Below are 26,427 nucleotides of genomic sequence, written 5' to 3'. Positions count from 1 at the left end.
GTAACATTCAGAGGGCTCTCAGACTTTCAGGAATACTTGAGTGAACCCCCAAGGATACACAGACCTGAGTTTCAAAAACTCTTCTGGCACACATGCTATAGATCTGACAGAGGACCCCATGGACTGTGATGGGCCACGGACCACCACATAGATATGCTGAAAAACAGAAATGGAAGTTGGGAACTTGGAGATGCTGCTCTGGAAACTCAAAGCATTGAGGATGTTCTCATCAATAGATGTCTGTGGCGTTAGCAGCAAAGAGAAATGATGAGAAATGTCAAGGAAGAAACTTGACATCCTGTACTGTGGCAGACCATGTTTAAACAATGGCCTTCCCAGAAAGGGGTGGTGTCATTTTACAAAGCCCAGGGAAAATGGGTTTGTCAAGCCTCCCAACCACACCTTCAAAGGTTCATATGACTGGCAACAGAAGGGAAAGAGAAAAACAACAGGCAATAGAGATGTTACACAGAGGTCCTGGCTTTGAGAAATCAGCAGTGATAAAGGAAACCCTCAATGATCCTTAATAGAAGATTCTAGGGAGAAGAGTCCGGCAACTGAAGGCAACATATCTTAAAGTTTGATCCAGGAACCACATATCAAGATCACCTTGGGGGAAAGAGTCCTTGTGCAAGAGTCCTTGTGCAAAAGTCCTTGTGAAAAATGGCCTCCTGGTCTCAATGCAGATCTTCTGAATCTCTGAGTATGGGACCCAGGAACCTGTATTTTGTAATTTGCTATAAGAATCTTACCCGTGCTGAAGTTTTATAACTTCTATAGTCGCCAATGTCTGTACACCAAGAACATAGCCTGTATACTCAACTAAGAGGATGGGAAATTTTACCAAGAGATAATCATGGTCTTGTAGGTATCACTGATGCTTGGATGGATGGGATTAAGTACCAAAGCATCAGCTTCTTCAAGAAAGTGCACATATAACGGGGTAGAAGGGGAGAAGAGCAGACGGAAAGAGGGCATCCCCTAAAGAGAAATAGGGACCCCTAAGAGAGAGCTGTCGGGCGCTCTGCTCTTTGACCTTGGATGTCTGACTCCATCCATCACACTACGCTCTCCTGGGGCCAAGAGCAAGCTACCCATGTGACTAGAGAGGAGGTGGTAATGGTGATAGTCATAGTGGTGGTGATGTTTGCTAAGAGGGGTAGACCTTAAAATAAACACACCGAGGTGTGTAGAGTACACACAAAACTGAAACTAGAAAGGTCATTACCTCCCAAAGAGGAATTGGATAAGTGGGGGCAGGGGAGGGTTATACATCTACTATGTGATGAATAACTTATTTAAAAGTAAGTACTCCCTAGAAAAAAATAATGATGCATGCATGCATAACATTTTGTAAAAATTATTTTGTTTAAAATTTTTGCCCCCCTCTATATTTTGCTGACCAAGTGCAAAGCCCAGGTTACTTGACAGGTCAAGGCTGTAACTATGACCAGTGCACGATAATGCATAACTTGTCCAAAAGAAACAGCCATAGGTCAAAAACTCTTACTCCTATTGGAAATGCGTGCGGCTGAGGGATGGAACAGATAAGAGAGCTTTGGGTGAGGGTAAAAGAGAAAGAGAGATCATTTCAGCGACCTCAGGATCAAGAATGATGCTTTCCTGGCACAGCTGGTAACAACGTGGCCAGTAAGATGGAGAACTGTATCTACCTGGGCCTCACTGGAAGTCACACCCATGAGATGATCATCATCTGAAACCTGTTCTTGCTTGGCTGACCATTCCATCCCTGAGACTTTGGAAACCTGATCTGGACCCAGGAGACAACTGTGTTTCCAGCCCTGGTGACATTTCAAGAGCCAGGGACACTGTTCAGCCTGCTTGGTGCTCTGGTGACCTTCTAGTGTTGCATGGATGACACACCACAGGATTTCCTCAACTGCGCCCTGGCGTCCTGCTGGGATGTCCTTTTCATTTTTTCCATGGTTCACGTTGTCGCTGCATCACAGTGCAAACAGAGTGTCCCCCGATGCCTCTGTAAGCATGAGTCGCATGTGAAGCTAAAGGAATCTGTGTCCAGCCAGGGACAGCAGAGTTCCTAAGGCATATCATCTTCATATATGGGGCACGGGTTGATGAGAGTCACATGGTTTTCTGCCAAGATGCCTGAACAGATGACTTCATGCAGCAGCCACCGAGGCCTGCAGATACCGTTCTTCACCCCGAATTTCCCTTTCCAGGGAGAAGTTCTCCAGCTACTGTATCAAAAAGTATTACCCTCTCCCCATGTCTTCACCTTCTTGGGCTTCTCTCAGTTTGGTCTTCGATGCCACTACCTCGCCCAGTCTTGGCCATCCCAGCCTAAGCACCAGCACAAACCTCGTTGTTGCTTCCCCTGGAGGAATGAAGGCCACTCATGTCAACCTCCCGAAACAGCTCGTTCTGCCATCTCTGCCTGTTGAAATCCCACCCATCCTTTAAGGTTCATCTCACAAGCTCTCTCTTCCTGGGCTATCCCAACTGGTTATGAGCTCTTTAATCCCTGCACCCCAGGGTGTTTGGTCTGTTCTTTTATGCGTCTTACCTCATTTTGACTTGCATTTAGTTATTAATGTACCTGCCCTTTTTGGAAGGCTCTTGGAAAACTCCCTTGAATGGGCCCAAAGATCTTCCTTGATGCCGTGGAGGCTGTGACTGTTATTTTTGAGCAAGGTATACAGAAGGTTCTGAGCCCCATCTGAAGAATTTCTTGCCTTTCTGCAGTGAGCGAGAAGAGTTGTGTTGTACCTAAAGTCCCTCTGGAATTCCTTTTGGAATTTTGCTTTTGAGCTTGATAATTGATCCACCAATAGGTAGATCGAAAAGAGATACAGATAGCTCTAAGTAGGTAGATAGATAAGGGAGAAATATGATTAGTGGTGTCCCAAATAAGGTATAATTAATTCTGTGACTAGATTTCACTATGCACTCTCAATTTCTATGTGAAACAATTAAAGAATTTAGGACATTCCCTCTGCCCCTCCATGTCTGGGAGTCACCCAACTGTGCTGGCAGAAGGTCTACAGGTCAAGGACACACTCTTTGTTATCTACCTGCATTGCTGAACGAGCTAATTCCCAACCAGCTCTGGGGCCCATGACATCTGTTTTTAGACAGTAGGACAAGGAATAACAGGGCAAGTAAAATCCAGCACAGAAATGACCAGGACCCTGGCTCAGTTGGTTAGAGCATTGTCCTGACACACCAAGGCTGTGGGTTCAATCCCAGGTCAGGGCACATACAAGAATCCACCAATGAATGCATAAAAAGTGGAACAACAAATCTTTCTCTCACTTTTCCCACCCCCCCCCCCTCAAATCAATAAACAATTTTTAAAAAATTACCAGGGAACAGAGGAGGGCTAAAACCTTCTTGGTGTCTCATGGTTTCAATTTCATTGCACTCTTGGATCATATGCAGTCTCAACCAGGGATGCTGGCCCAATTTTCTCAGCACCATGACAGTGTCTTATCCTCACATTCCAGGATGAATGCATTGAGGGCAGCCTTCAGATCTCCCTCGATCTTGTGCAGTCTGAGTAACCATCATTCTCTGTCTGCCGAGGCAGGCTCAGGGCCCCCTCCCTCTGCATTTAGATTCCACTAGATTCACACATTATATACAATTGAGCAAATCTGCTACCTCAACCATGAATGCTCTCATATCCTTTCCTCTTATGCTCGGAGCCTAGATAGAATCTGGTACTTACTAAGAGTGTGATGAGTGAGAAATTTAGTTGAAACTGGATTGATATGCCCAAGTCAGACCAAGTCCCTTGACTTACTAAGGCCGGTGTAATTATTTTCCATTACCCTTGGTTCCATGGCATAAAACATGTACATGATGCTTGTACGTATTTCAAGTGCCAATTTATATGAGGAAACAATTTCCCAGTAGTGTTATCTAGTTTCTTCTCAAGTTCCTTTGGTTGAGGTCAGTCTTTGTAGTTAATGTTGGGTTCCTGACCCAGACATAGTCTGTGCCAGTTATGAAAAAAAAAAAAAGTCAGTTTTCCATAGTTGGGATAAAGAGGTGACCGTGGGAACATGGACAGCCCTGTCTGGTGCTGGTGAAGTCACTGGAAAGCCGGCCCAGCTTGGCTGTCCTGTGAGCCCGCACGGAAATGGAGACAGACGAGGACTGTCAGGCAGGAGGAAATAGACCCGATCTGCAAAGCCAGCCCTGGCACAGGGAGCAGAGAAAAATATTCATCCCATTGGGGAGGAAAAATACTTCTTTAGCTATTTGTTAAGAAACACTGAAGTAATCTTAAAAACTGTGCTGTATAAGGAAAAACTGTGCACCCAGTCTATTGAAAAAAATGTAAATGTAGACAGATGTATGAACAGACCTGGGTTATTTTAGTATGTTGATAATTGCTAAAAATAAGAAATAAGGGGTGGGATAAATATACAATATGTGTGTCCCATTGATTATTATATAACTCAAAATTATTTTACAAAGAGTTTGTAATGATGTGGGAAAATGCTAGTGCTTTAATTTTGATGAAAAGTGTAAGACATAAAGTTGTATTCATAGCAGAATTTTGTAAAGAAAAACACATTTGCCCGGCCAGCATGGCTTAGCAGTTGAGCATCGACCTATATGATCCAGGAGCTCACAGTTAGATTCCTGGTCAGGGCACATGCTCGGGTTTCTGGCTCGATCTCCAGCAGGGGGTGTGCAGGAGGCAGCCAATTAGTGACTCGCATCATTGATGTTTCTGTCTCCCTCTCTCTCTCCCTCTCCCTTCCTCGCTCTGAAATCAATAAAAATATATTTAAAAAAACACACAAAACCCCCACATTTATGCACATTAAAAAGCCTGAAAGTACAGTAAAATGTAAAACGTAGTTATTTCTAGATGATGATATGACTGATGTATTAGTTTGTTTGGCTGCTATAACAAAATACCATAGACTGGGTGGCTTATAAATGACAAACATTTGTTTCTCACAGCTCTGGAGGCTGAGAAGTCCAAGATCAAGGTGCTGGCAGATTCAGTGTTAGGGAGTCTGTGCTTGCAGGTTCATAGACGGTCATCTTCTCACTGTCTTCACAAGTTGGAAAGGGCGAGGGAGCTTTCTTTGGGCCTCTTTGAGAAGGGCACTAATCCCATTCATGAGGGCTCCACCCTCATGACCTATCACCTCCCAAAGGCCCCACTTCCAAATACTATCACACTGGGTATTAGATTTCAACATAAATTTTTTGGGGGGAAAAGGCACAAACATTCACTCTCTTACAACTAGTGATTTTAATTTTCTTCTTCGTATTTTTCAAAGCTTCTACCACATGCAGCACTTCAAAAATAAGAAGGAAATAGTTTTTTAAAAGTCTATGTAATCAATAGCAAACATAAAACTTCAACTTTGCTCCCAGGTAATTGTATAGGAGGAGATTTTTATATCAGGGTGACTACAGTACTGACTACAGCAATTTCATGACTTTTCCATGGAAGGTTTAACTATGGAACCTAATATGCCCACAATCTCCTTGTCTTCTTTACTCCAGCCCTGGCAGTCCTGCTGAGTCCTAGAATCCCCATGAGTCAGGAAGTTCATGAGCCATGGAAGTGCTTAGCAAGGTCATTTGGGAATTTAAACTGGAGAACACAGGAGGAAAAGGTGAGAAGATACACAAAGAGATCCCAAGATCAAGAGACAACCAGAGTAACTGCGATCAAATGTTACAGTAATGACCCACAAAGAAGTGACTTCCTGGTGTCCAGGCCCCTAAGGCACATTGGGACTGTCTGTCTTGGAACCCTGAGACCACTGTGCAGTTAAGAAGCCTGGGAAGAAGGACTCCATGGAGAGAGGTCCTGGTTTGTCTCAGTTGAACCCAGAGAAGACCAATAGAAGAACCACCAGACAACACACTGAGTCAAGGAATTAAAAAAGTCACACACACAAGGTCCTTTTCAGACACTAAGTCTTGGGAGTGGTTTGTTACCAGGAATAGATAACTGGGGACTCACAACAGGAACTCCTGTTGCTGAGGCCTCTGCCTTGCGTCCTTCCACTTCCCAGCTGCTTTTAGTCTTGGCTGGCCCGGGCCCAGCTGAGTGTTCTGGGATTCTTTGAGATTTCCATCTTTCCTATTGGCCCTTACTGCCTTCTTCCAACCCTGCATTATTTTAAGGCAGGAGTTGTCAAACCCCAGCATTTAAAGAGCGGAACCAAAATATGAGTGTCCTTAGTGAAGCAGGAGTAAATGTCTTTAGGAGAGGGATGTTGTGGGTCTTGGTTGGCAATTATACCTCGGTGCCTGGAATGGTGTCTATCGCACAGCGAGAACTTGAGAGATACTTGTAAATATATGGCCAAGTAGATCTTGGGAGGTAGTTTAAAATATAGAATCCAGAGCCCCACCTCTGGAGACTCTAATTTGGTACGGCTGGGTTGGGCCCAGGAAACTGCATTGCTATTAAGCAACCTGAGAGATGCCAAGGCCGGGTGGCCTATGGGACACATTTCCACCATCAGGGCCTCAAGTTATCTGTGTGACTGGAAAAGGCCGATTAACCCATTTTCCAGTAGGCTGTGCCTCAGAATCTCCTGGAAGGCTTGTTCACATTAGTTCCTGTCTTCACCCCTGACCTACTGAATCTGCAAAGCCCTCGGGGTGGAGACTTACAATCTGTATTATTAAGAAACTCCTGGGTGCAGCTGGTTCACAGACTAAAGGGCATTTGGAAACTACTGGCCCAACCAACAAAATTCTCTGAAAGTCACTGGTAGCCAAACACACTTTTTTCACTCCTGAGAACAGAGAACACACACCTCCTTAGTGAGACATTCTCATGCTAATTTTGAAGGCTTTTTGAAAAAAGGCTTTTTAACTACTGAGGGATGCATTTGTTAGGGACTCCTAAGTCTAAATGTCTCATCCGTCAATCAGATGTTGGTTACATCTGCCTCTCACATGCTGTGAGGACTGAATGAGGTGAGGTGTGGGACAGGCGCGTTGAAACTGAAAACACCGTGCCCATGACTCGTCAGCCTTGGATCATAACTATGTCATGCAAGGGATTAAAATATTTTACCTACTTTTAGTCAATCAGTCGTTATGGGTTGTTTTATTCTCTTAAGGAAGGGAGAGCCAGACCTATGAGACTCCTATGTAAATATTTCAAGGACAGGAAACTCTGGCCATATTTCTGGCTCCTTTACATGGTGTTCAAAGCTGTGCATGATCTGAGCTCGGCATCACCTTGATCTCTCCTCCCCCTGGCCCCTCTCCTCCACCTCCTCCTGCCCCAGGTATCAGCTCTCCCAGAACACAGGTTTACCTCTGTCACTAGCCCTGGCTCAAGCTGTGCACTATATCTGGAATGTTTATTGTCCATTCCTATCCACCTGGACCTTTCCCAAAAGTTTAGTGTCTGTTACTATCTGCCACCCTCTAGTCAGACAGAGCCGCCCAGCCCCTGCTTTGAACGCCCACTGCACATTTATTTATCCACACCCCTGTGTCACTTGGCTGCAGTTATCCAAGTCCACAAGCCTCCACCCCCTTCCCTGACCTCGGGGGTAGCAATGTTCCCTTCTCCATCCCTGTGTCCCTGGCCCTGAGCACAGTGCCTGACACAGAGAAGGGATTTATAAACATTTGAGCACAGTTCCTGGCACAGAGAAGGGATTAATAAACCTTTGTATGAAAGTCAGGGCTGTCTTTGCCGGTGCCTGGCAGTGGTCACGTGTTTCTGTGAATCTGATTTCCTGCTGTGACCTTTGCCCTCTTCTCCAGGCTGAGGCTTATGAAGACCAAGCAACTCATAACAAGCTGCTAGCCTGACCTTTAGCTGGTGGAGGTATCCGGCAGGTTTAGAAGGGTTTGCCTAAGTGGGTATTATATATAAATGTAATATATGTAATAATGTATGTAAATGTGATATAAATGAATAGTTTAAGATATTAATCAGAAATCTCTTCTGAGGCCAGGTCTGAATCTTTGATGCCTACCTGACCCCTCCAGCTGGGTGTCCCACAAGCACTTCAAGCTTAACTGTCCTCAGACTAACAGAGCAGCCCTGTCCCACAGCCTGTTCCTTACCCATTGACCACATGCCCAGTTGCCTGGGCTCCAAGCCCCAAGCCTTCCCTCTCTCTGGCCGCCTAAGCTGAGGGAATGCCATGTTCTCTGCATTCTACCACCGCAATATTTCTCACATCCTTCCCAAACTCCATCTTCTGCTCTAGGACCTCCTTAACTCTCACCACAGCTCTTGCAAATAGCTTCCCAGTTGGTCTCCCAGCTTCCTCTCATTTTTTTCTTGGAACACTGGTAACGGGTTAATCTTTCTAAAGCACATGGTTGAACAAGTTCTCCTCTGCTCGAAACTCACAATCGTTCCCATCACCTACCTACTCAATAAAGTTCAAACTCCTTAGTCCACAAGATACTTGATGGCAACAAACCTATCTAATCAGATGCCATTTCTTGGGAAGTGAGAATGTGAGGAGGCAGCAGGAGGCATTCATTCCTTCAACAAATATCGATTAGGACCAACTATATGCCATACACTGTTCTGGGTTCTGGGGAAAGAGTGAAGTCCTTGATTTTATGAAGTTTATATGTGAGGAGACAAAAAATGGGGTCACAGATAACTGCTTTGAAGATGACTCCGATCCCGAAATTGAGGAGTGTGATAGAATATGCAGATTGCATTGGCCCCAGGTCTTCTCTCCTCCCTGCATCCATGCTCTCTGCCATGTGACCTTCACGTTCCTTACTCTAGAAGTGGAAAGACTTCACTCTCTCAATCTTGGGCATGGCCATGCGACTTGCTTTGGCCGATGGGATGTTAGCAGATGTGATGCAATTAGAGGCTTGACATTTGCTTGTGTGGTTATGCCTGTCCCTGTTGCTTCTGCCACAGAAGGACTGCTCCAGGTAGACTGCTGGTCCCACAAGAATGAGAAAAATGTGAAGTAGACCCAAACTGTGAATAAATGGTGGTTGTTTTGAAGGGTGGTTTATTATACAGCATTCCTGGGGCAACAGCTGACTGATACAAGGAACTTGAATACTGTCCTCCATGAGATCTACTTGACATCCCTGCTTTAGAGATGTGTTCCAGTGGGACTGGGCGGCTGCTGGGGGGGAGGGGGGAGTCTTGACTTCATTACTTCTATACAAGAAACCCTTCCATGCATAAGTACCTGAATTTAGACATTTACATCAGTATCTAAGTAACTTGAGTATGTCTTTTCCTGGCAATCTGGAAGAGCCTAACTAAGACAAAGTCTCCCCTACTATCGTGAGGTCCTGAGGGCAGAGATTGTCCTTGAACGCTGTCCTGGCAGAGAGCCTGGTATAGTGCATAGTATACTCCACTAGTTGTGAAATTGATGAAACTGTCAAAATTAGTGAATCTAATGAGGCAAGATGCCCTGGGTCCTCTCTTGGAAGATCCCTTTCCATGCAAGAGACTGTTATCAAGTCAGTTCATCTGTTCACTCCCCCACTCTCCCACTCACCCACTCATTGTGACTGGAAGGCACTCTCTTGGGCACTGGGATATAAAGGCAAATTAGGCACGACTGGTCCATGTCCTTACAGAGGTCACAGAGTAGCAGAAGAGACAAATAGACTATTCCAAGGTGGCGAGATACAATCTATCTGAGAACTGAGAACAAGATCCTGAGGAAGTAGACTAATCCAGTTTGGTGGGTTGGAGAACATTTCAGGGATAACATGACACTTGAGATGAGCTGATAGGCAAGGATCAGTTTTCCAGGTACGGAAGGGGAGAACATTCTGGGAAGGTAAGCAAGTGTGTGAACTTAAAATCTATGATGAGGGTGTAAGGGTGTGTGTGGGAGGAGCCTCAGATGCTACAGTGAAGGAGCCTGGACTAGGTCCTGAGGGCACTGAGGAGCATTGAAGATTTTAATGGGAGTGACATGTTTGTGTTTTGCATATTTATAAGATCCTTCAGGCAGCAATGACTTGGCAACAAAGAAGCTTGTTGGATCATTGCAGTAAAAAAGGGGGGAAAGATAGATGACCTGAACTTCGGGTAGGAACCTAGAGAAGTGAAGGGATGGGAGAGTTAGGAGGCTGAATGGATAGACCTGGTCACTGAGGGTAGGGGAGAGAGATGTTGAAAATGGCTCCCCGGTTTCTGATTCAACAACAGGTGGGTGTTGACACTACTCGGTGAGGTTGGGAGCCTTGGGGTCTTGTGGATCAGGGGCGACTGTGGGGCCTGCAGATGTGTGTCTTACAGGCAGCTGTACTCAGGAGAGGGGTGTATTTGGGGGCCGTGTGTGATGGTGGTTGAAATTATGGGTTGGGTGTGTTATTTTGCCTGCCCAGAGCTGGTGCTTGCAGAAGCACTAACGAGTCATCCCCACATGGTAGGGATGTCTCTTAGAGCCCCAGGAGGATCTGTACACGGTCCCTAAGAGGCTTTTCTCGGAAACCCCAGGCAGAGACCATCCTTGTTCCTCTTTGTGTTGCTACAACCCATCACAGGGCTGGCGCATTAGCACATGCTCAGTAACGTTGGACGAATAAAAGAACGAGTGGATGATGTCCCTTGGTCTTTTGGAAGTCATAGATGGAGCACCAGCATTGTCAGTCCCCATACCTAAGGCGATTCTATAGGTTCAAGTTATGAATCAACCAAGTTCAGAATTCCCATAATTTCATACTTTGCGGAGATCCTCAGGTGATTACTTTAATCACCCGGGGGACCTTCCTGAGAGTACAGATCCCCGGGCACCATAGATATTTTGATTTAGTAGGTCTAGGCTAGAGCCCAGGAATCTGCTTTTGAAACATGCTTTTGGTTCTGACACAGATGAATCAGGGACCATATTTGGGGAAAAAACACTTGTGCTGATAGTCCCATTCCTCCATCCAAATCCGCTCTCTACTGACACTCCCTCTGCCCTGCCCTTGCGGAAGCGGCCTCCTGTGCCTACACCAGCTGGGCTCCTTTGGTCTCTGGCTCCCGGCTGGGTTCAAGCAGCGAGAGGCAACAGCGGGAGATGGCTGGGAGGAGGGGGGTGGGCTTTGATTCCCTGACTTCCCTCCCAGGCTGTGCTTTGGCGGTCGCTGCACCCACAGCTCTCGTCGGGCAGCCTTCCCTGCTGGCTATAGCTCTGGCCAAGTTCTGCACTAGCTCCCTTCCTTTGCCCCATCCGGCCAAGGGGTGACAGCTTCCCACAGCAGCTAGTCTTTGGGTGCTTCCCCATCTTAATTTCCTTTAACCCTACGCAGAGCTCGAAGTCATGTGTTCATTACGTGCTCTCCAATAACCTCTCTGAGTGTGCCTTCTGCTTCCTGCCAAGACAGGGAAACACAATCATTGACTGCAAAGGGTCAGGAGTTCTGTGCTCAGTTCTATTCATTTCAGTTCAATTCAGCAGGCATTTACCGAGGGAGGTCCTCTGAGCCTGGCTCGTGCCAGGAGCTGCGGATACAAAAAGTGATCCAGGCCCAGTACCTTCCTGCAGAGAGTTCACAGGGAGTTAATGGGAGGGAGAGCCTCAGAATGCAGGGTGGTGATGGGGTGACTCAGGGTGACACTGAAAGTGCAGGGGAGATCAGGAGTGGCGGGCAATGGGGGTTCCAAGAGAAGGTGACAGGTAGAATTTGAGCGGGCAGAGAAAGATTAAGAATTCAGGCAGAGACAGAATGGCAGAGAGTGTGAATGAATGGCAGTGCTGGTTGTGGCTGGCCTGGACGGGAAATGGAGGCTGGGATCTTCATGGTCACTCTGCTAGGAATTGTGCAATGCTCCCCCCGGGACAGGTGCTAGTCAGGGCGCCCCCACTTCCAGGTGACCTGTGGGCCTCCCGCCCTCTCCCAACTGCCATGATTCAGGCTGTTTCCTTGTAAAGCAAGGCTTATTCACCAGCCTACCAAGGCTCCCCTGCCTCCCTCAGAGGGGTGCCTGAAAGAAAAGAGGGAGACTGGATGGAATGGGCCTGGAGTCCTTGAGGTTAAAACAAATGAAAAGCTCTGGCTGCAAAGTGCAGAACACCTTCCATTTGGGACTCCTGATTCCACACACTGTCTCCAGTGACTAAAGAAAGATGAGTCTGGCGAACTCTTACGCATCCTTCAAAAGGCAGCTGAGACTTCACCGCCTCCAGGAAGACTTCCTGGAACTCCCTAACTAGTGCTTCTTCTCTTGGTCTCACCATAGACTTTGGTACTGTTTATGATCACCAGCCTATCTATTCCACTTGACTACCAGATCCTCAAGCACGTGCCTTTGACCTATTTGTCTTTCTCTCTAGTACCCAGCACTGGGCGGAGGGCGTAGTAAGGTGTCAGAAAATATTTGCTGAACGGAAGGAATTCTTGCTGCATTAGAAGAATTGGTGATAATAATAGTGAATTACCAGCATTATTGGAGGAATGAGGAAACTGTGGCCCAGGGCAGTAAGGGACTTGCTCACGATCACACGGGCCAAACATGACAGGGGAGAACTGGAACGTGAAACCAGACCAACCTGTTGATTCCAAGGGCTGGAGAACACACGGCTGGGCCTCTTACCCACACAGGCAAGGCGTGGGGCGGCCGGCCAGGCGCTGCTCAGCCAGGCGCTTGAGAACAAGAGTGGACGTTGATGGAGCAACTGCGCCCTGCCAGGAACTGTTCTGAACACCTCATCTGCATCCGCTCGCTTAACCCTGACAACATCCCTGTGAGGTTATGTGTATAACCATCGCCCGGTTTGATGGATTGGGCCTAGAGACTCAAAGCCGTTACGAAAGGCGTCCAAGGTCATTTGGGTACCAAGAGGAAGGGGCAGAGCTGGCATCCACACCCAGACTTGTTTCAGAGACCAAGCTCTAACCACTGTGCTCACCCAGGGGACGTGACATCAACTTCAGGTTTAGGAAAAAAGAGAAAGTGCTGCCCAATGCTGGACTTGTAGGAAATTTATAGAGAGTAATGGGACTAGACATGACAAAAACGAACAAACAAGCAATTTTTTTTTTTTAAAAAAGAAAGACTAATGCTTCTAGAAGCCTCCTAAATTATATGAATTGAGAGTACTGGAAAATTTCGTGCATTGCAGAGTAAATTGCATGGGCCTGAAGGAATGCTTTCCTTCTGCTGCTGAGCAGCTGTATGATCCGGGGCACGTCTCTTGGCCTGTCTGGGCTGCACTTCTTTCCTTCCAGAGCTTTCAGGAAAGTGTTTCCTTTTGGTGTTGGGAAGGGCTGGGGAGTCTGTAGCGAGCACAGTGTGTTAGCACCCTCTACTGTCCTACTACAGCACTGTCGGGGGTGTGGTTTGTTGGATTGGAAGGAGGGCCAGCCTGTGCCTGAAATGCTGGTGAGCAACCAGCAGCAAGCACGGAAGTCCATGGCACAAAGCAAAACCAGTGCTGTTCCAGCGCTCCCAAGACTCAGAAGTTCTGCTGAATCCCGCCCACACAGCTTCAGTTGTTTTTCCCAAGTGCCTGCACGCCCACAATCTCCACACTCACACATAGTCCCGCCTCTGTCATTACGCTGTAGGGTAATTGCCTGTGGACATATCTGTCTCTTAAAGTGTGAGAGGCCTGATGTCGTTCACCTTCATATCCCCTCCCTGCCCCCTTGTAGAGTGTATGACACACAGCCCCTCAACTCAAGTTTGCTGAGTGGATAGAATGAATGAATGAAACAGCAGAAGAGATGGCCCTCTGGAGCCAGGTCGGGTGGTGAGGAGCAGTCAGGGGGGCAAGTGCTGAGTTTGGAACCGGCGAACCGCAGGTTCAGCAAGGTTCCCACCTGACCCCTCATTGCACTGGCATCTTTTCAAAATCGGAGTGGGTAAAGGGGTTTCGTGAAGGGGGCAAGTGGAGGGCGTTAGGGGTGCTGCTCAGGGCACTGTATACCCGGGTGTATTCATCTTGAGAAACTGCATTGACCTGTACGCTTGTGTGCACTTAGGATTGATCTGTGCACCGTTCTGTATGTGTGTTGTACTTTGCTAAAAAGCTGACATAAATCTAGTTTGAGAGGGTTGGTAGTATACGTCTGCTCATGCCTGCCTTGTTCCAGAGGTAGAGGCAGGAGGCAGGCTGTTGAGTTTGTTTAAAAGAGCCATCTCCATTTGCTGTCTTCAAGTCTAGCTTCTGATTGCCCAATTCTGCTGAAATCTATCTCCTGTAACCAGACCCACGGGACTTTTCCAGTGTTTGACACACTTGCCCACTTCTCCTTTCTTGAAATGCTCCTGCCCCGTGGCTTCCAGAACTCAACTGGAGCTGTCCTTGGCATTAGCCTCATCTCCTTTGCAGGCCTCTCTGCCAAGAACGATTCCTTCAAGTTCCTGAGTATTTTGTGCTAGGCCTGCCCTGTTTCTAACTCTGCACATTCTGCCTGGATGGTCTCATCGTCTCTCATGGCCAACCCTGTGCTGACGACCCACAAATAAATCTTGAGCCCATACTTCCCTCCTGAGCTGTGGACCACTTATCCAGCTGCCTGTTTTTGTCACTCTACTTGAACATCTCGGTGGTGACGCCATTCAACATGTCCCTAGATGGAATCCACTTTCTCTCTGCACCCCTATCTAAAAACACGTTCCTTCGCATGTGTTCCTTATTTCAGTGAATGGCCCCACCATCTACCTAGGGGTTGGGCATAATTCCTTGTGGTAGACTACATTACCGCTTAGCAAATGCTCTCCCTTCGCTGTCTTGGAGCAGAGTATACTTCTGTACTCCCTTGACTTTGGACGTGTTCATGTCTTACTTTGAACAAAGGAATGGCCAAATGTGGCTGTTCCTGATAGAGGCTCTGTGTTTCTGCTTCCCACCCAGTGCTCCTGCCATTTATCATGAGAAGCGCATGCCACAGATAGCTACTGCTCCTTCAGCCCGGGTCCCCGAATGGGAGGGACGTGGGTCAGACCTGAACTTGACCTGGAGCCTGGAGCTGAGCCCAGCTGAGCTAGGTTGAGCTCAGCTGACTCACAGACTCATGTGCAAGAAATAAATGTTTGTTATTGTAAACCGCTAAGATATATGGACTGTTGAAATCTCATTAACCACCACATTCAAGCAAGACCTGTCCATTCTGCATCCTACATCTGTCTTGATACTGCTGTGGCCCTAGTCCAGGCTTTTATCATTTCTTACTTGGACTTTCGCAAGTCTTTTTACCGGTTCTCTTCATACTTGATCTTGTCCCCTGTAGTCTAATCTCCATACCGAGGCTTCGTAAGAATGATCTTCGTACAATCCGGGTCTGTTCTAATTCTTCTTTAGGCATTCCAAGAGTTTGCCGTCGCCTTTGGAAAGCATCCAAGTCCTTGGCACTCAGGACCCTGTGGCACTCTCCCCCTGTGCCCCTCTCCCCGCTCCTGCGCCCCCCCCATCACCACTTCTCCTCCATGCTCTGCCTGCACGAACCTCTTTCAGCTTCTTAAAAGCCCCATGTTCTTTCTGGCCCTGGGCCTTTGCCATGCCTTCTCCTCTGCCTGGAATCCAGTCCCATTTCCCTTGTACAGCTTCACCTGGATCACACCACACCTCTCATCCGTTAGGGGTCAGCTTAGGAGCGATGTCCTTTGTGGAGGTCTCCTCTAATTTCCCATTGGTCTGGGTGAGGTCCATTTGCTCTCAGAGCACCCTGTTCTGTTCCTACTTATCAAACTGTTTTCCTACTCGAGTCTGCTTGTCTCTCCTAGGAGACGTGAGTCTTCTCAGAAGCAGGGACCATGTCTGCCTTGTTCACCCTCCCATTCCTAGTGCTGGAGAAGGCGCCCGCGCTCATCCTTGGAGCTCAGATGCCGTTTGTTGAATAAATAGTATGTGAAAATAATATAAATGGGCTAACGGAGTCCAAGATGGACATGAAAACCATAGAAGGGACTCAGAGAGCGTCTAGTCTCACCCTTTCACTGTACAGATGGGGAAATTGAGGCGCAGAGAGGGCCCGACTAGACCAAGGTCCTGGAGGCCGCCAGAGGCAGAGCTGGAGTTAGAAGGCTCTGATGGGGATTGTCTGGGCTTCATTTGCTGCCTGGTTGATCTAAGAAATAAAGACTTCTTCTTAGGGTCTCGGGACTGGCAGCATGGGCTTCTCCTGGGAGTGTGTTAGACTCTCAGGCCCTGCCCTAGACCCACTGAATAGAATCTTTTTTAAAAACATTTAATCCTCACCAGAGGACATGCTTAGAGAGAGGAAGGAATAGAGAGAAAAACACCTGCATGTGCCCAGACCTGAAGCCCAGGTATGTGCCCTGACCGGGAATCGAACCAGCAATCTTTTGGTACAAAGGATGCCACTCAACCAACTGAGCCACTCTGGCCAGGCAGAATCTTTATTTTAACAAGATCTCCAGATGCAATAAAGTCTGAGAAGCACTGATTTCAGTGACCGGGACAGCATGCCTGGCTTAAATGTCACTCCAATTCATGCAGCAAAGCCAGCTGGCCAAGTGGAAATGAAAACCTAGCTGAAATATTGCGGCATTCAGTGCAGGTGGCAGACGAAAGGCCCCAAGTGTGGGCCCCTGCCCTGGAGACCCAGGTAGTTTGCAAGTCCGGGGCCTGGCCTGGTGGGGGGTGATGGTCCAATTTCAGGGGAGGTGAAGGAAGGGGCCTCTGATAAGGGAAACTCCCAGAAGCACAGCTGACCAGCAAGCCTGATGGTGCAAATTTCCAATTTTTATAGCTATTAAGTTAAAAAACATACTTTAACAAATGTGTATTAATTTATACAAATAATTCCACCCATGCTGCCTGAGATAGTGGTGAAAGTGGCGTATTCATACCCTGCCTGTTTGGTAAACACTACAACATGTAGCAACAACTGCAACGCCGCTTACCTCCTTGGACCAGGTAATGCCATTCACGGGGCATTAAAATAATCCTAAGGAGACAATTCAACAGAAGTGAAAAACTGTGTGCATGAAGATGTTTACTGCAGCTAACAGCAGAGAGCAAACTGGGATACGGTAGTTCACAAAGCCCATTTAAAATTAATTATAAAACTAATGTGTCTCAGTTCACCTGCTTGGGGTACAGTGGTGTTTAGGAGCGCGGTGTCTGGTTTTTCAGTTCTGAATCTACTATTTACAGTGTGACCCTTGGGCAAGTTTACTTAACTGCTCTATGCCTCAGTTTCCTCATCTGTAAAATGGGGATAATAACACCTATGTCATAGGATTGTTGTGAGGATTAAATGATTTAATTTAATGAATTGAAGTGCCCAGAATAGTGCCTCTCTATACATTTATATTATTATTATCTTTTATAGCCAAGTTAAATGGCCTGGTAGTCCCACCCTGTGACAAAAGAATGCTTTGGCTCCTTCCACAGGGCCTGGCCTTCTGTGACAAATCGGTGACTCCCAGGGATTCTCCTCCTGGGAGTCAGCCTGGTTTTCCAGCCTCAAGGAGAGAAGACAAGAGAATTTGCTTGATGGATTCTGTTCCTTTTGGCTCCTGGTGCTGTCATAGGGTTAGCCCTGAAACAGGTGATGCTGGGGCCTCCTGAATTCTTCCTCCCCCAGAATTATGCTCAATTGTGGTAACTCTACTCCATATAGACCTGGACTCCCAGCTCTTTAGTACACGCCTACACACACACACACACACACACACACACACACACACACACACACACACATGCCCAGCCACTTTCTGCAAGCCACCCCCCTAGGGCACCTGAGTCCTTGTTGCTGGGCATGAATGAGGTTCCTTCCCTCCTCTCCCAACCCCTTAGTCTGTTTACATTTACTGCCCTAGAATGTCATTTCTTTCAGTGGATAACCCTACTTGTTCCAACGACATTTACAGCTACCATTAATTGAAAGCCCGAAGTGAGTTTTGCTGTTGTTGTGGCTTTACAAATGTCAGTCCTCAGAATGAGCCTAGGAGGCACTGCTATTGCTATCACAGGGAGAGCCTCTGAAGTTAAGGAGTTTGCTGGAGATCCACAGTCCGTAAGTGAAAAACTTGAGATTTGATCGCAGGTTTGTCTGATTCCAAAGCCCACGCTCAGAACCACTATCCTAAACTGCCTCCCTAGGGATATAAGCAAGGAGCTTATAATAAGTGGTAACTAAAAAAGCAAAAGTAAAATTGTAACACCATAGTGAATACATTTGTGCAAAAGTGTGTCTGCACCTGGACAAAGCCTTGAGAGTACTTGCTGTGTAAGAGTGTGAGGATTATGTAGGATTTTTTTCCTTTTCAGTAATTTCTTTTAGTGACATTGGTTATATAGTATTTACAATGTTAAAGAAGCTCCCTTCCACCTGCAAAAAATTCGTCTTTAGCCAAGTAGTTCTCAGGCTTGGTTGCACATGAGAATCACCTGGAGGGGCTTCCAGAAGATACTCACCACCTATGGTAGTGACCAAGGGCAGACTGGTGACTACATTTGGTGGTTACTGACAGGGGAGGGAGCCTTCTGGAGGGCTGGAACTATTTATTTTGACCTGGGAGGTGACTTCGAAGGTATATACAGATGTAACAATTCATGAGCTATGCTATTAATATTGGTGCACTATGTATACACACATATATACATATACACACATATACATATATACATACACAATATATTCAAATCTCTGCGTGCGTGTGTGCACGTGTGTGCGTGTGTTAATGTGTGTGTGTGTGTGTTTATAACAGTCTCTTCTTACCATTCTTCTTTTTCTCCTCCCCCCCTTCCTGGTGTGTATGGACGTGTGTCTTTAGAGTCTATCTGAGAGTATTAGTGATACATATTTTAGCATCTCTTAGTTCGGTTCCTTCTGCTTCCCTGTGAATGAATTCTCAGTCCCGACATTGCTGCTCTTGTTCCCCAGTATTGGCTTTCCTCAGATATTTGGCAATTCCTGGCTGCCTTCTCCTCTTTGACTGTAGACATGCCTGCTGAGCTCTGATGATGTGGGTATGGCCCAGCTCACCGCCTCCCGTCCTCGTGGGGGGACAGGCTGTGTGCTGGTGGCCCCAGCATGGAGATTCCGTCTCTCCCCGCCTGGCGTTTCCTAGAGATCTGGGGCTGCAGAATCTACACTCGGTACTTTCACCTGAGAGAGCTGCTGCTGCGACTCGTTGGAGGGGAAGGGGGGCAGGGCCAACAGGTCCAGCGGCTCCTCCCCGTGGTTGTTAAATCATGGTCTCTGAACCAGCAGCAGCAGCACCTGGAGACTTATTAGAAATGCAAATTCTCAGGCCTCACCCTGACCCACTGAATCAGAAACTCTGGGGTGGGGCTGGGCAATCTATGCTTGAACCCGCCCTCCAGGCAATGCCAATGCCAATGCCAATGCCAGTGCCCGCTCCTACAGAGCACCCAGTTTCTCAGGCCATCAGCCTTTCTCTTCCTTTGCCACGGGGCTTCTTGTAAGGAAGGCACGCCTCGTCTTCTCCCCTTCGCGCCGTTGCACTGCCCAGGTGTGCATTTTTCACAGTGGACGGCAAGGCCCTCCACCCTCACAAGGAGTAAGACTCGCTTTACGGCGGCCTTTATTGCGATGACGTCGGGCCCAAGCTGCAATATCTCCGAGGCATGCCTGCCACTCCGCTGGGTGGTCCGGAACCGAACCCAGAATATTTCCGGGCTACGCCTGGATTTCAAGGTGAAGTTTCTTCCTTTCTGTTTCTCCGTCAGTCCGGTTCCATCTGCTTTCTATCATTCAGGAATTCCTCACATTTCCTGGTGGGTTGGTAGCACCCATTCTTGCTTTCCAGTGCGCCAATAGATGTTTATTTTTACTTTTAATTGTGGTAGAATACATACAACATAAAATCACCATCTTGGCTATTTTCAAGTATGCAGCTCAGCAGCATTAAGGACATTCACACTGTTGTGCAACCCTGATCGCCTTGCATGTCCCGAACTATTTTCATCTTGCAAAACTGAAACTCTATAGCAATTAAACAACTCTCGATCTAATAGATTTTTTAACGCATATTTTTTCTATCATTAAAGGGAATTTGGGGTGGAAATTGAGGTCTGTAGACACATGTGCTATGTATGTCATTAAAAAAAATTGTGGTTAAATACACATAACTAAAGTTACCGTTTTTAGTATATAGTGTAATGGCATTAAGCACATTCACACTGTTGTGTGGGGATCACCACGATCTACCCTCAGAACTTTTTCATCTTCCCAAATGGATACTGTAACCCATTAGACACCAACTCTCATTCCCCCTGCCAAGTCCCTGGCAACCACCTTTCTCCTTTCTGTCTGTATAAATCTGACTACTCTAAGTACCTCGTATGAGTGGAATTATACAATATGTGTCCCTTGGTGACTGGATTATTTCATCTAGCATAATGTCTTCAGGGTTTTTTCATTTTGTAACATGTGTTAGAATTCCCTTCCTTTTTACTTTTTAAAAATTTATCTTTATTGTTGAAGTATTACAACAATACTTCCCCCCCCCCCACTGACCCCCTCCATCCCAGCCCCACCCTAGGCCTCACCACACTATCATCTGTGTCGTGTGTCCATGGGTCATGCATATATGCATATCAATTCTTAGGTTAATCTCTCCCCACCCACCCCGCCTTCCCTCTGCGATCCCTCAGTCTGTTCCATGCTTCTCTGTCTCTGGATCTATTTTGTTCATCAGTTTATTTTGTTCATTAGATTCCACATATGAGTGAAATCATGTGATTAAAAAAAAGAATTTCCTTCCTTTTTAAAGGCTGAATAATATTCTGTTGTATGTGTACACCACACTTTGTTTACCCATTCGGCCTTCAAGGGACACTTGGGTTGCTTCCACTTTTTGGCTATTGTGAATAATCCTGCTGCAAACATGGGTGTAGAAATATTTCTTCATGTTCACGTTCCTGCTTTTAATTCTTTTGGGTGGATAGCCAGAATTGGAATTGCTGGGTCATAAGGTAGTTCTATTTTCAGTGTTTTGAGGAACTGCCATACTGTTTCCCACAGCAGCTGCACTATTCTGCATTCCCAGCAGTGCATTAGGGTTCCAGTTCCTCCACATCCCTGCCAATGCTTCTTATTTTTTTTCTTTCTGATGAAAGCCATCCTAATGGATGTGAAGTGGCTCCCCATTGTGGTATTGCTCTTCATTTCCCTGATGTTTAATGATGTGGAGCATTTTTTCATGTGCTTGTTAGACATTTGTGTACCTTCTTTGGAGAAATATGTATTCTAGCACTTTGCTTGTTTCTGAATTGTGTTGTTATTTTTTTCGTCATTGAGTTTTAGTACTTCTTTATATATCCTGGATATTAATGCCGTATCAGGTATGTAATGTGCCGATATTCCCTTCACTCTCTTGGTTGCCTTTTCACTTTGTCAATAGCATCCTTTGATGCATGAAAGCTTTTCATTTAGTTAAAGTCCAATTTGTCTATTCTGTTTCTTATGCCTTCTGTGTCCTATCCAAGGAAATCAGTGCCGAATCCAAGGTGACAAAGTCTGATATTTTCTTCTCTGTATGCCATCTTCATCTAGTCTCTAATAGTTTCCAATGATCGGCTAGCTTAACATACGTATCCAGCTTTTCCCCACCCCCACCCTGCCCCGGCAATTAGCATGAATGTTTAAAACCTGGCAATTCTGCTCTCGATTCAGAGTGCAGATACAGCTGCTCTCCGATGAGAGGCTGAGACGAGCTGGAGTAAGTGTAGAACTCTCAGCGACCTTGATCTTAGCCCTGACCTAGCAATGGCAGAGTTTTTGGAATCTTGGCTTACAGCCAGCCTGCCTCTGCCACTCACTGCCAGCTGGGTGATTTTCGACAAGTTCCACCTCTTTGAGCTTCAATTTTTATTTGATTTTTTTATTTTTAAAGTGGGGATAATAACACCTACCTTGAGGTGTAGTTGTAAGAATGGCCCATCATGGAGCTAAACGCCTGGCTCTGGAGAGCTGGGAGCTCTAATGACTAATCACGTTGTGTTAGGCTTGGTTGTGCATCTTTTCTACTTGGCCTCTAGCCCCTGAGCATCTCCCAGGCCCAGGTTGGCACATTGTCATCTCTGGATCCCAACACTTGATCCCGAGCCTGGTCAATAGTAGGACCTCCATAGGGGTTTGTCGAGCGAATGATTTGGAAGGTGAAAAACATGCCCTTGCAGCCTGCTCGAAAGCCCCACCGCTGTCACGGCTCACAGGCTTGGAGCTGAGAGTCTGAGGACTCACGTGAAATGCATTCTTGTTCTTTGAACGTATTTCCTTCCACATTACGGTGCCAAATGATGCCCGTTTTTTTCCTCTCTCCTCTTCACTGCTGCTAGTTACTCGCTTTCCGAATGAACCCGATCCTGCATTGAAGATGGAATTTTGGAAGGGGTTTTGGTGGAGGCGAAAGCCAGGTGCCCAGATGTTCTGGTGTTAGCACTGAATGTCCCGAGTCTAGGAGACCCCTCAGTTCTGGGGGTTCCCCCAGAACAGTTGGGCATTTGAGAAAGGCAAGGGGAAGCTGATTGGCAGGCGCACTGACTGCAAGGCAGAGCGCTTTTGAATTCCCTCTAAAGCTTGGTTTGACAGGTTCTGTATGATTCCGATATTTTACATTGAATTTAGCACTTTGATGAAAATGGAGCAGGTCAGATTTTCATTCTGGTTTCATTCAAATTGTTATTCTCTGCACGAAGTAATTCCATTGGCTACTTTTAAAAAGTTACAGTGTGCAGCATTTCTTGACATTCAACAGTGGCCCAAATTGAGACGGAGAAAATAAGTGTATTAATTTTGGATCATAGCTCCTTTTTTAAACCTGCATTTGGACTGCAGTTTGCTCTCATTGAAACCAGGCTTCCTTCCTTGGTGAAGTATTTGTTCAAAGACACATCTTTATGAGAAATCTTCAGCGAAAGAGGAAGCGGGCGAATTTTACTTTAAAAATTCCATTGGGTGTCAAAGGTGGTGCAAAAATAAAGGTTTAAACTGTTTTCAGAATTGATTTTAAAGGAGTTGTGGTTGATATCTTCCACCCCAGTTATTATTTTTGAGTTCAGATTTAGTGGGAGATGGTTACAATGACTGAATGTGATCAGGCAGGTGTTTTACATCCTGGAACATTTCTTAGGATCTCTCACCGGGCCAGCAGACTCCACGTGTCTGGTCTCCACGGGTCCAGACCCTCCCCACTATTGTCAGCCCTCCACTCAAAATGTCCAGTCGAAAACAGATCTGAACAAGTCATTCTCCTGTTTCAAAATCCTCATGAGCTATCCCACCTCTCCCAGGATAAGTCCAAAGACTTTTCAGGCTTGCGTGAGCTGATCCTCCATTGATCCTGTAAGCTTGTTTCCTGGCTCCCTCACAGCCTCTTCAGAGCCCTCTACTTATTCACATAACATAAAATTAACCATTTTAACCTGAAAAACTTGGTGGCATTTAATACATTTATGATGCTGTGCAACTATCCCTAGTTCATTACCCTCAAAGGAAACCATGCATACATTAAGCAGTCACTCCCCATTGCCCTTTTCCCCTTGGCCCCTGGCAACCACCAAACCTGATTTCTGTCTCTGTGGATATATTTCAGATATCCAGAATCATTGTATGGAATATTGCATGGAATCATATAATATGCGACCTTCTTTTATATAATATTTTTGAGGCTCATCTGAGTGGTGGCAGTATTAAACACTCCCGCCTTTTTATGTCTGAATAATATTCCATTGTATGGATATACCACAATTTGTTTATCTAGCCATCTGTTTATGGACATTTGGATTGTTTCCAGCTTTGGGGTATTGTGAGTGGGGAATACATGTACATGTATTTGTTTGAGTACCTGTTTTCAATTTCCTTGGGCATATACCTGGGAGCGGAATTGCTGGAACATATAGTAATTTTCTGTTTAATGTTTTGAGGAACTGCCAAACTACTTTCATCCCCTTTCTCTTGTATTTCAATACTACAATATAGTCCAGAGAATTCCTGTCCTAGTACAATGATAAGACGTCTTTAAGTAAAACAGGCTGTGTGCGTATCTGAGGGCAGGGATGCCTCTTATCCCATTCGGAACGCATAGTATCTGGCTCAGGGCTGCACAGAAAAGGTCTCAGTAGTATTTGTGGGATTGGATTGGCTATACAGAGATTACATGCAGTTTTATCCTTGAGGAAAAGGTGGTGCGTGTGGTAAGGCTTTGAATATGAGTGCTGAGCTAAGCGGAGGCAGGGGGTCAGCGAGGCACAGAAGACCCTACCATCTCCTTAGAACAAAGGGAAGGGAAGGCCAGTATGTGCATAACTAGTTACCCACAGACCTGGCTTCTATTGCTGGTTTATCTTTAACTAATTCATTATGATTCTTGGGAAGTTAAATTTTTCTCTCTGTCAAGTGAAAAGGTTAAATGATGTAGTGATATTCATGCTTCTGTTTGCTTTAGGCAATGGAAACATGGGGGGGGGGGACTCACAGGTGAGAGCCCAGTGTGACTGGAGTATGTGTTTGAGGGGAGAGGGTTAAGGGGAGGGCAGAAAGCAGGGCACCCTCTGTCCCTGCAGCCCCGAGGACCCCGAGACTTCAAGATCCCAGCCCATTTGGAGCTCCCCTCGGTAGCTCTGAGAGAACTGTGTTCTGCAAAGATTAAGAAAGCATCGATGTACACGAGTACATGTTATTCTGCAAAGAAGTGTTTTCCCCAAGCAGTGGAGGAAGGTTTAAGGAGTTAGATAGCAACCTAAACAAGAAAAGAACAGAAGCTGTATATGAAAAATTATAGTGACCAGTGCACTTGGTTGGAAAGGGTCCCCAACCTCCTTCCCACCTCCTGCTCCTTAAACGGATGCCACAGGTCGACTGCATGAAAAGAACTGTCAAACATTTTTACTTTTCTCACTCACTGGGTTCCTGCCCCGAGAGAGCATGTCCTCCGAAAATGTCCTGTTCTGTACAAAAGCGGAACGTGTCCGTGGGGAGGCCTAGCCTTGCCCTTGCTCTGGTCTCTCTTTCCCTGAAATGTTCTGAAAGCATAACATTTACAATCTACCCTCACGCTGGCTTTGCTTCCTAGTTCTTTGCTCTCAAATTATTCTGCAAAATTTGAGGTCCGCTTAGTCCCCCAGACCCTTTCCCGACACGCCTACCCCGCCGACAGGCCAGAGCCTGCCCGGCCACAATGATCGCCGCAGACGCTCGGCTCGCCTTGGTCTCCTTCCCTTCTCCGTTTCTGCTGCAGCTCATGTGGAGGCCACGCTTCTGAAAATATACTGCCTGAACCTCAGAATCCCTTCTGTTTATTCAGGTTGAGGCACAGAAGTTCCCCGGGCACTGAGACTGAAGATGGTTTACACAGATGTCTGAATGAGCCCAGAAAAACACGTCGTATTTGTCATTAACATTCCTCCTTGTTGTCAGAGGAGCTCAGTTTAAGCGGCGTAACCACAGACACCGTCCACATTCCACTGTTCACCCTCTTGTTCATTTTTGTGAGGCTCTTCTTGAAATTCTAGAATTTCCTTTGAAACAGAGACTAAACAATGACTGCCCCTTTTGGTGGTAGAGCCCGACCGTAAAAATAAAAAGGAAATTCGGTTGTAATATCCCTCTGATTTTACTTAATATTTGCTTCCACTCCACAGTGGGCATACATACAAACACTGCCGTCTCCTCACCCTTTCTGTAAATGATTTTTTAAAGGCACTTACAGTTTTCCGGGGGCTGCTCACACGGGGATACTCCCTCTTGCTCCACCATGATGCTGTGGGACGGATGGAAAGCTGAGCGCTGTAATCCTTGAGGCAGCCCTTCAGAAATGGTTTAGAAAAGCTCAGGTCTGCCTTGCAAAGCCCAGGGCTTGACTCAGAAATCTTGCCTCGATCGGATTCCAACATGTAATGCAACGTGATTATTTTCCTCCGGGGAAACCTGTGAAACAGGTCTTCGAGCTCCATTTAATGTGTCAGGGTTCTAATTGATTCTTTGCCATGTCTGTCCGCCCCATAATAGCAGTGCTGAGCACAGGACGTGTTTTACGGGAACAGTCACCCGGAGCTTAATTTGTTGTTGCATAGCAGACAGACTATTTCATGATGAAAATAAATCTGTTCTGTGCCCTGAGAATGTCTTCCTCCTGAAGTCTGCTCTGCTCGCACTGAGCGTGGAGTCCTCGAGAGACTTCACTTAGCAGGGATGTGGTTCCAGGGAAAACGGAGTCGCTGTTCCTGCCAGTTCTAGAAGGACGTTTTGGTTGGGAGGAAGGTACCGCAGAACTCCGATCCGTGAGTTCATTTACTTTTCTCTTGCTTTTTGAATTACAGGATGGGGGTGACCCACATGTTCTTATTATAAGCCCATATAAAATACCTCCGCATAGGTTATTGCATTTGGTCCTCGTGATAGCATTGTGGGGAAGGCAGAACAGGTATCATTATACCCACTTTGGAGATAAGGAAACTGAGTCCCAAAGAGGCTTACAACCTACTCAAGGGCCACAGGTAATAAGCGGCCAAGCAAGAACTACAAAGCAGATACTCTTTTTAGTAATTTCTGTCTTTC

The 26,427-nt window shown here is 46.4% G+C and overlaps 1 protein-coding gene across 2 annotated transcripts in view; it reads right to left on the bottom strand.

Moving 5' to 3' along the window:
• The window catches only part of PTPN3 (protein tyrosine phosphatase non-receptor type 3), a 127,575-nt gene extending 101,918 nt beyond the window's left edge, over positions 1-25,657 (bottom strand). For both annotated transcript variants that reach the window (XM_081151333.1, XM_081151334.1), the window contains exon 1: positions 25,578-25,657. In XM_081151333.1, the coding sequence (XP_081007459.1) occupies positions 25,578-25,626 (49 nt within the window). In that variant the 5' untranslated portion in view covers positions 25,627-25,657. The remainder of the gene's footprint in view (positions 1-25,577) is intronic.
• Between the last annotated feature and the right edge of the window lie 770 nt (positions 25,658-26,427).

This window comes from Miniopterus schreibersii, assembly GCF_964146895.1.
Source record: "Miniopterus schreibersii genome assembly, chromosome: 11".
Classification (NCBI taxonomy): domain Eukaryota; kingdom Metazoa; phylum Chordata; class Mammalia; order Chiroptera; family Miniopteridae; genus Miniopterus; species Miniopterus schreibersii.
The sequence above is the reverse complement of the archived record's forward strand: the minus strand, read 5'-3'. Positions and strand labels throughout refer to the sequence as shown.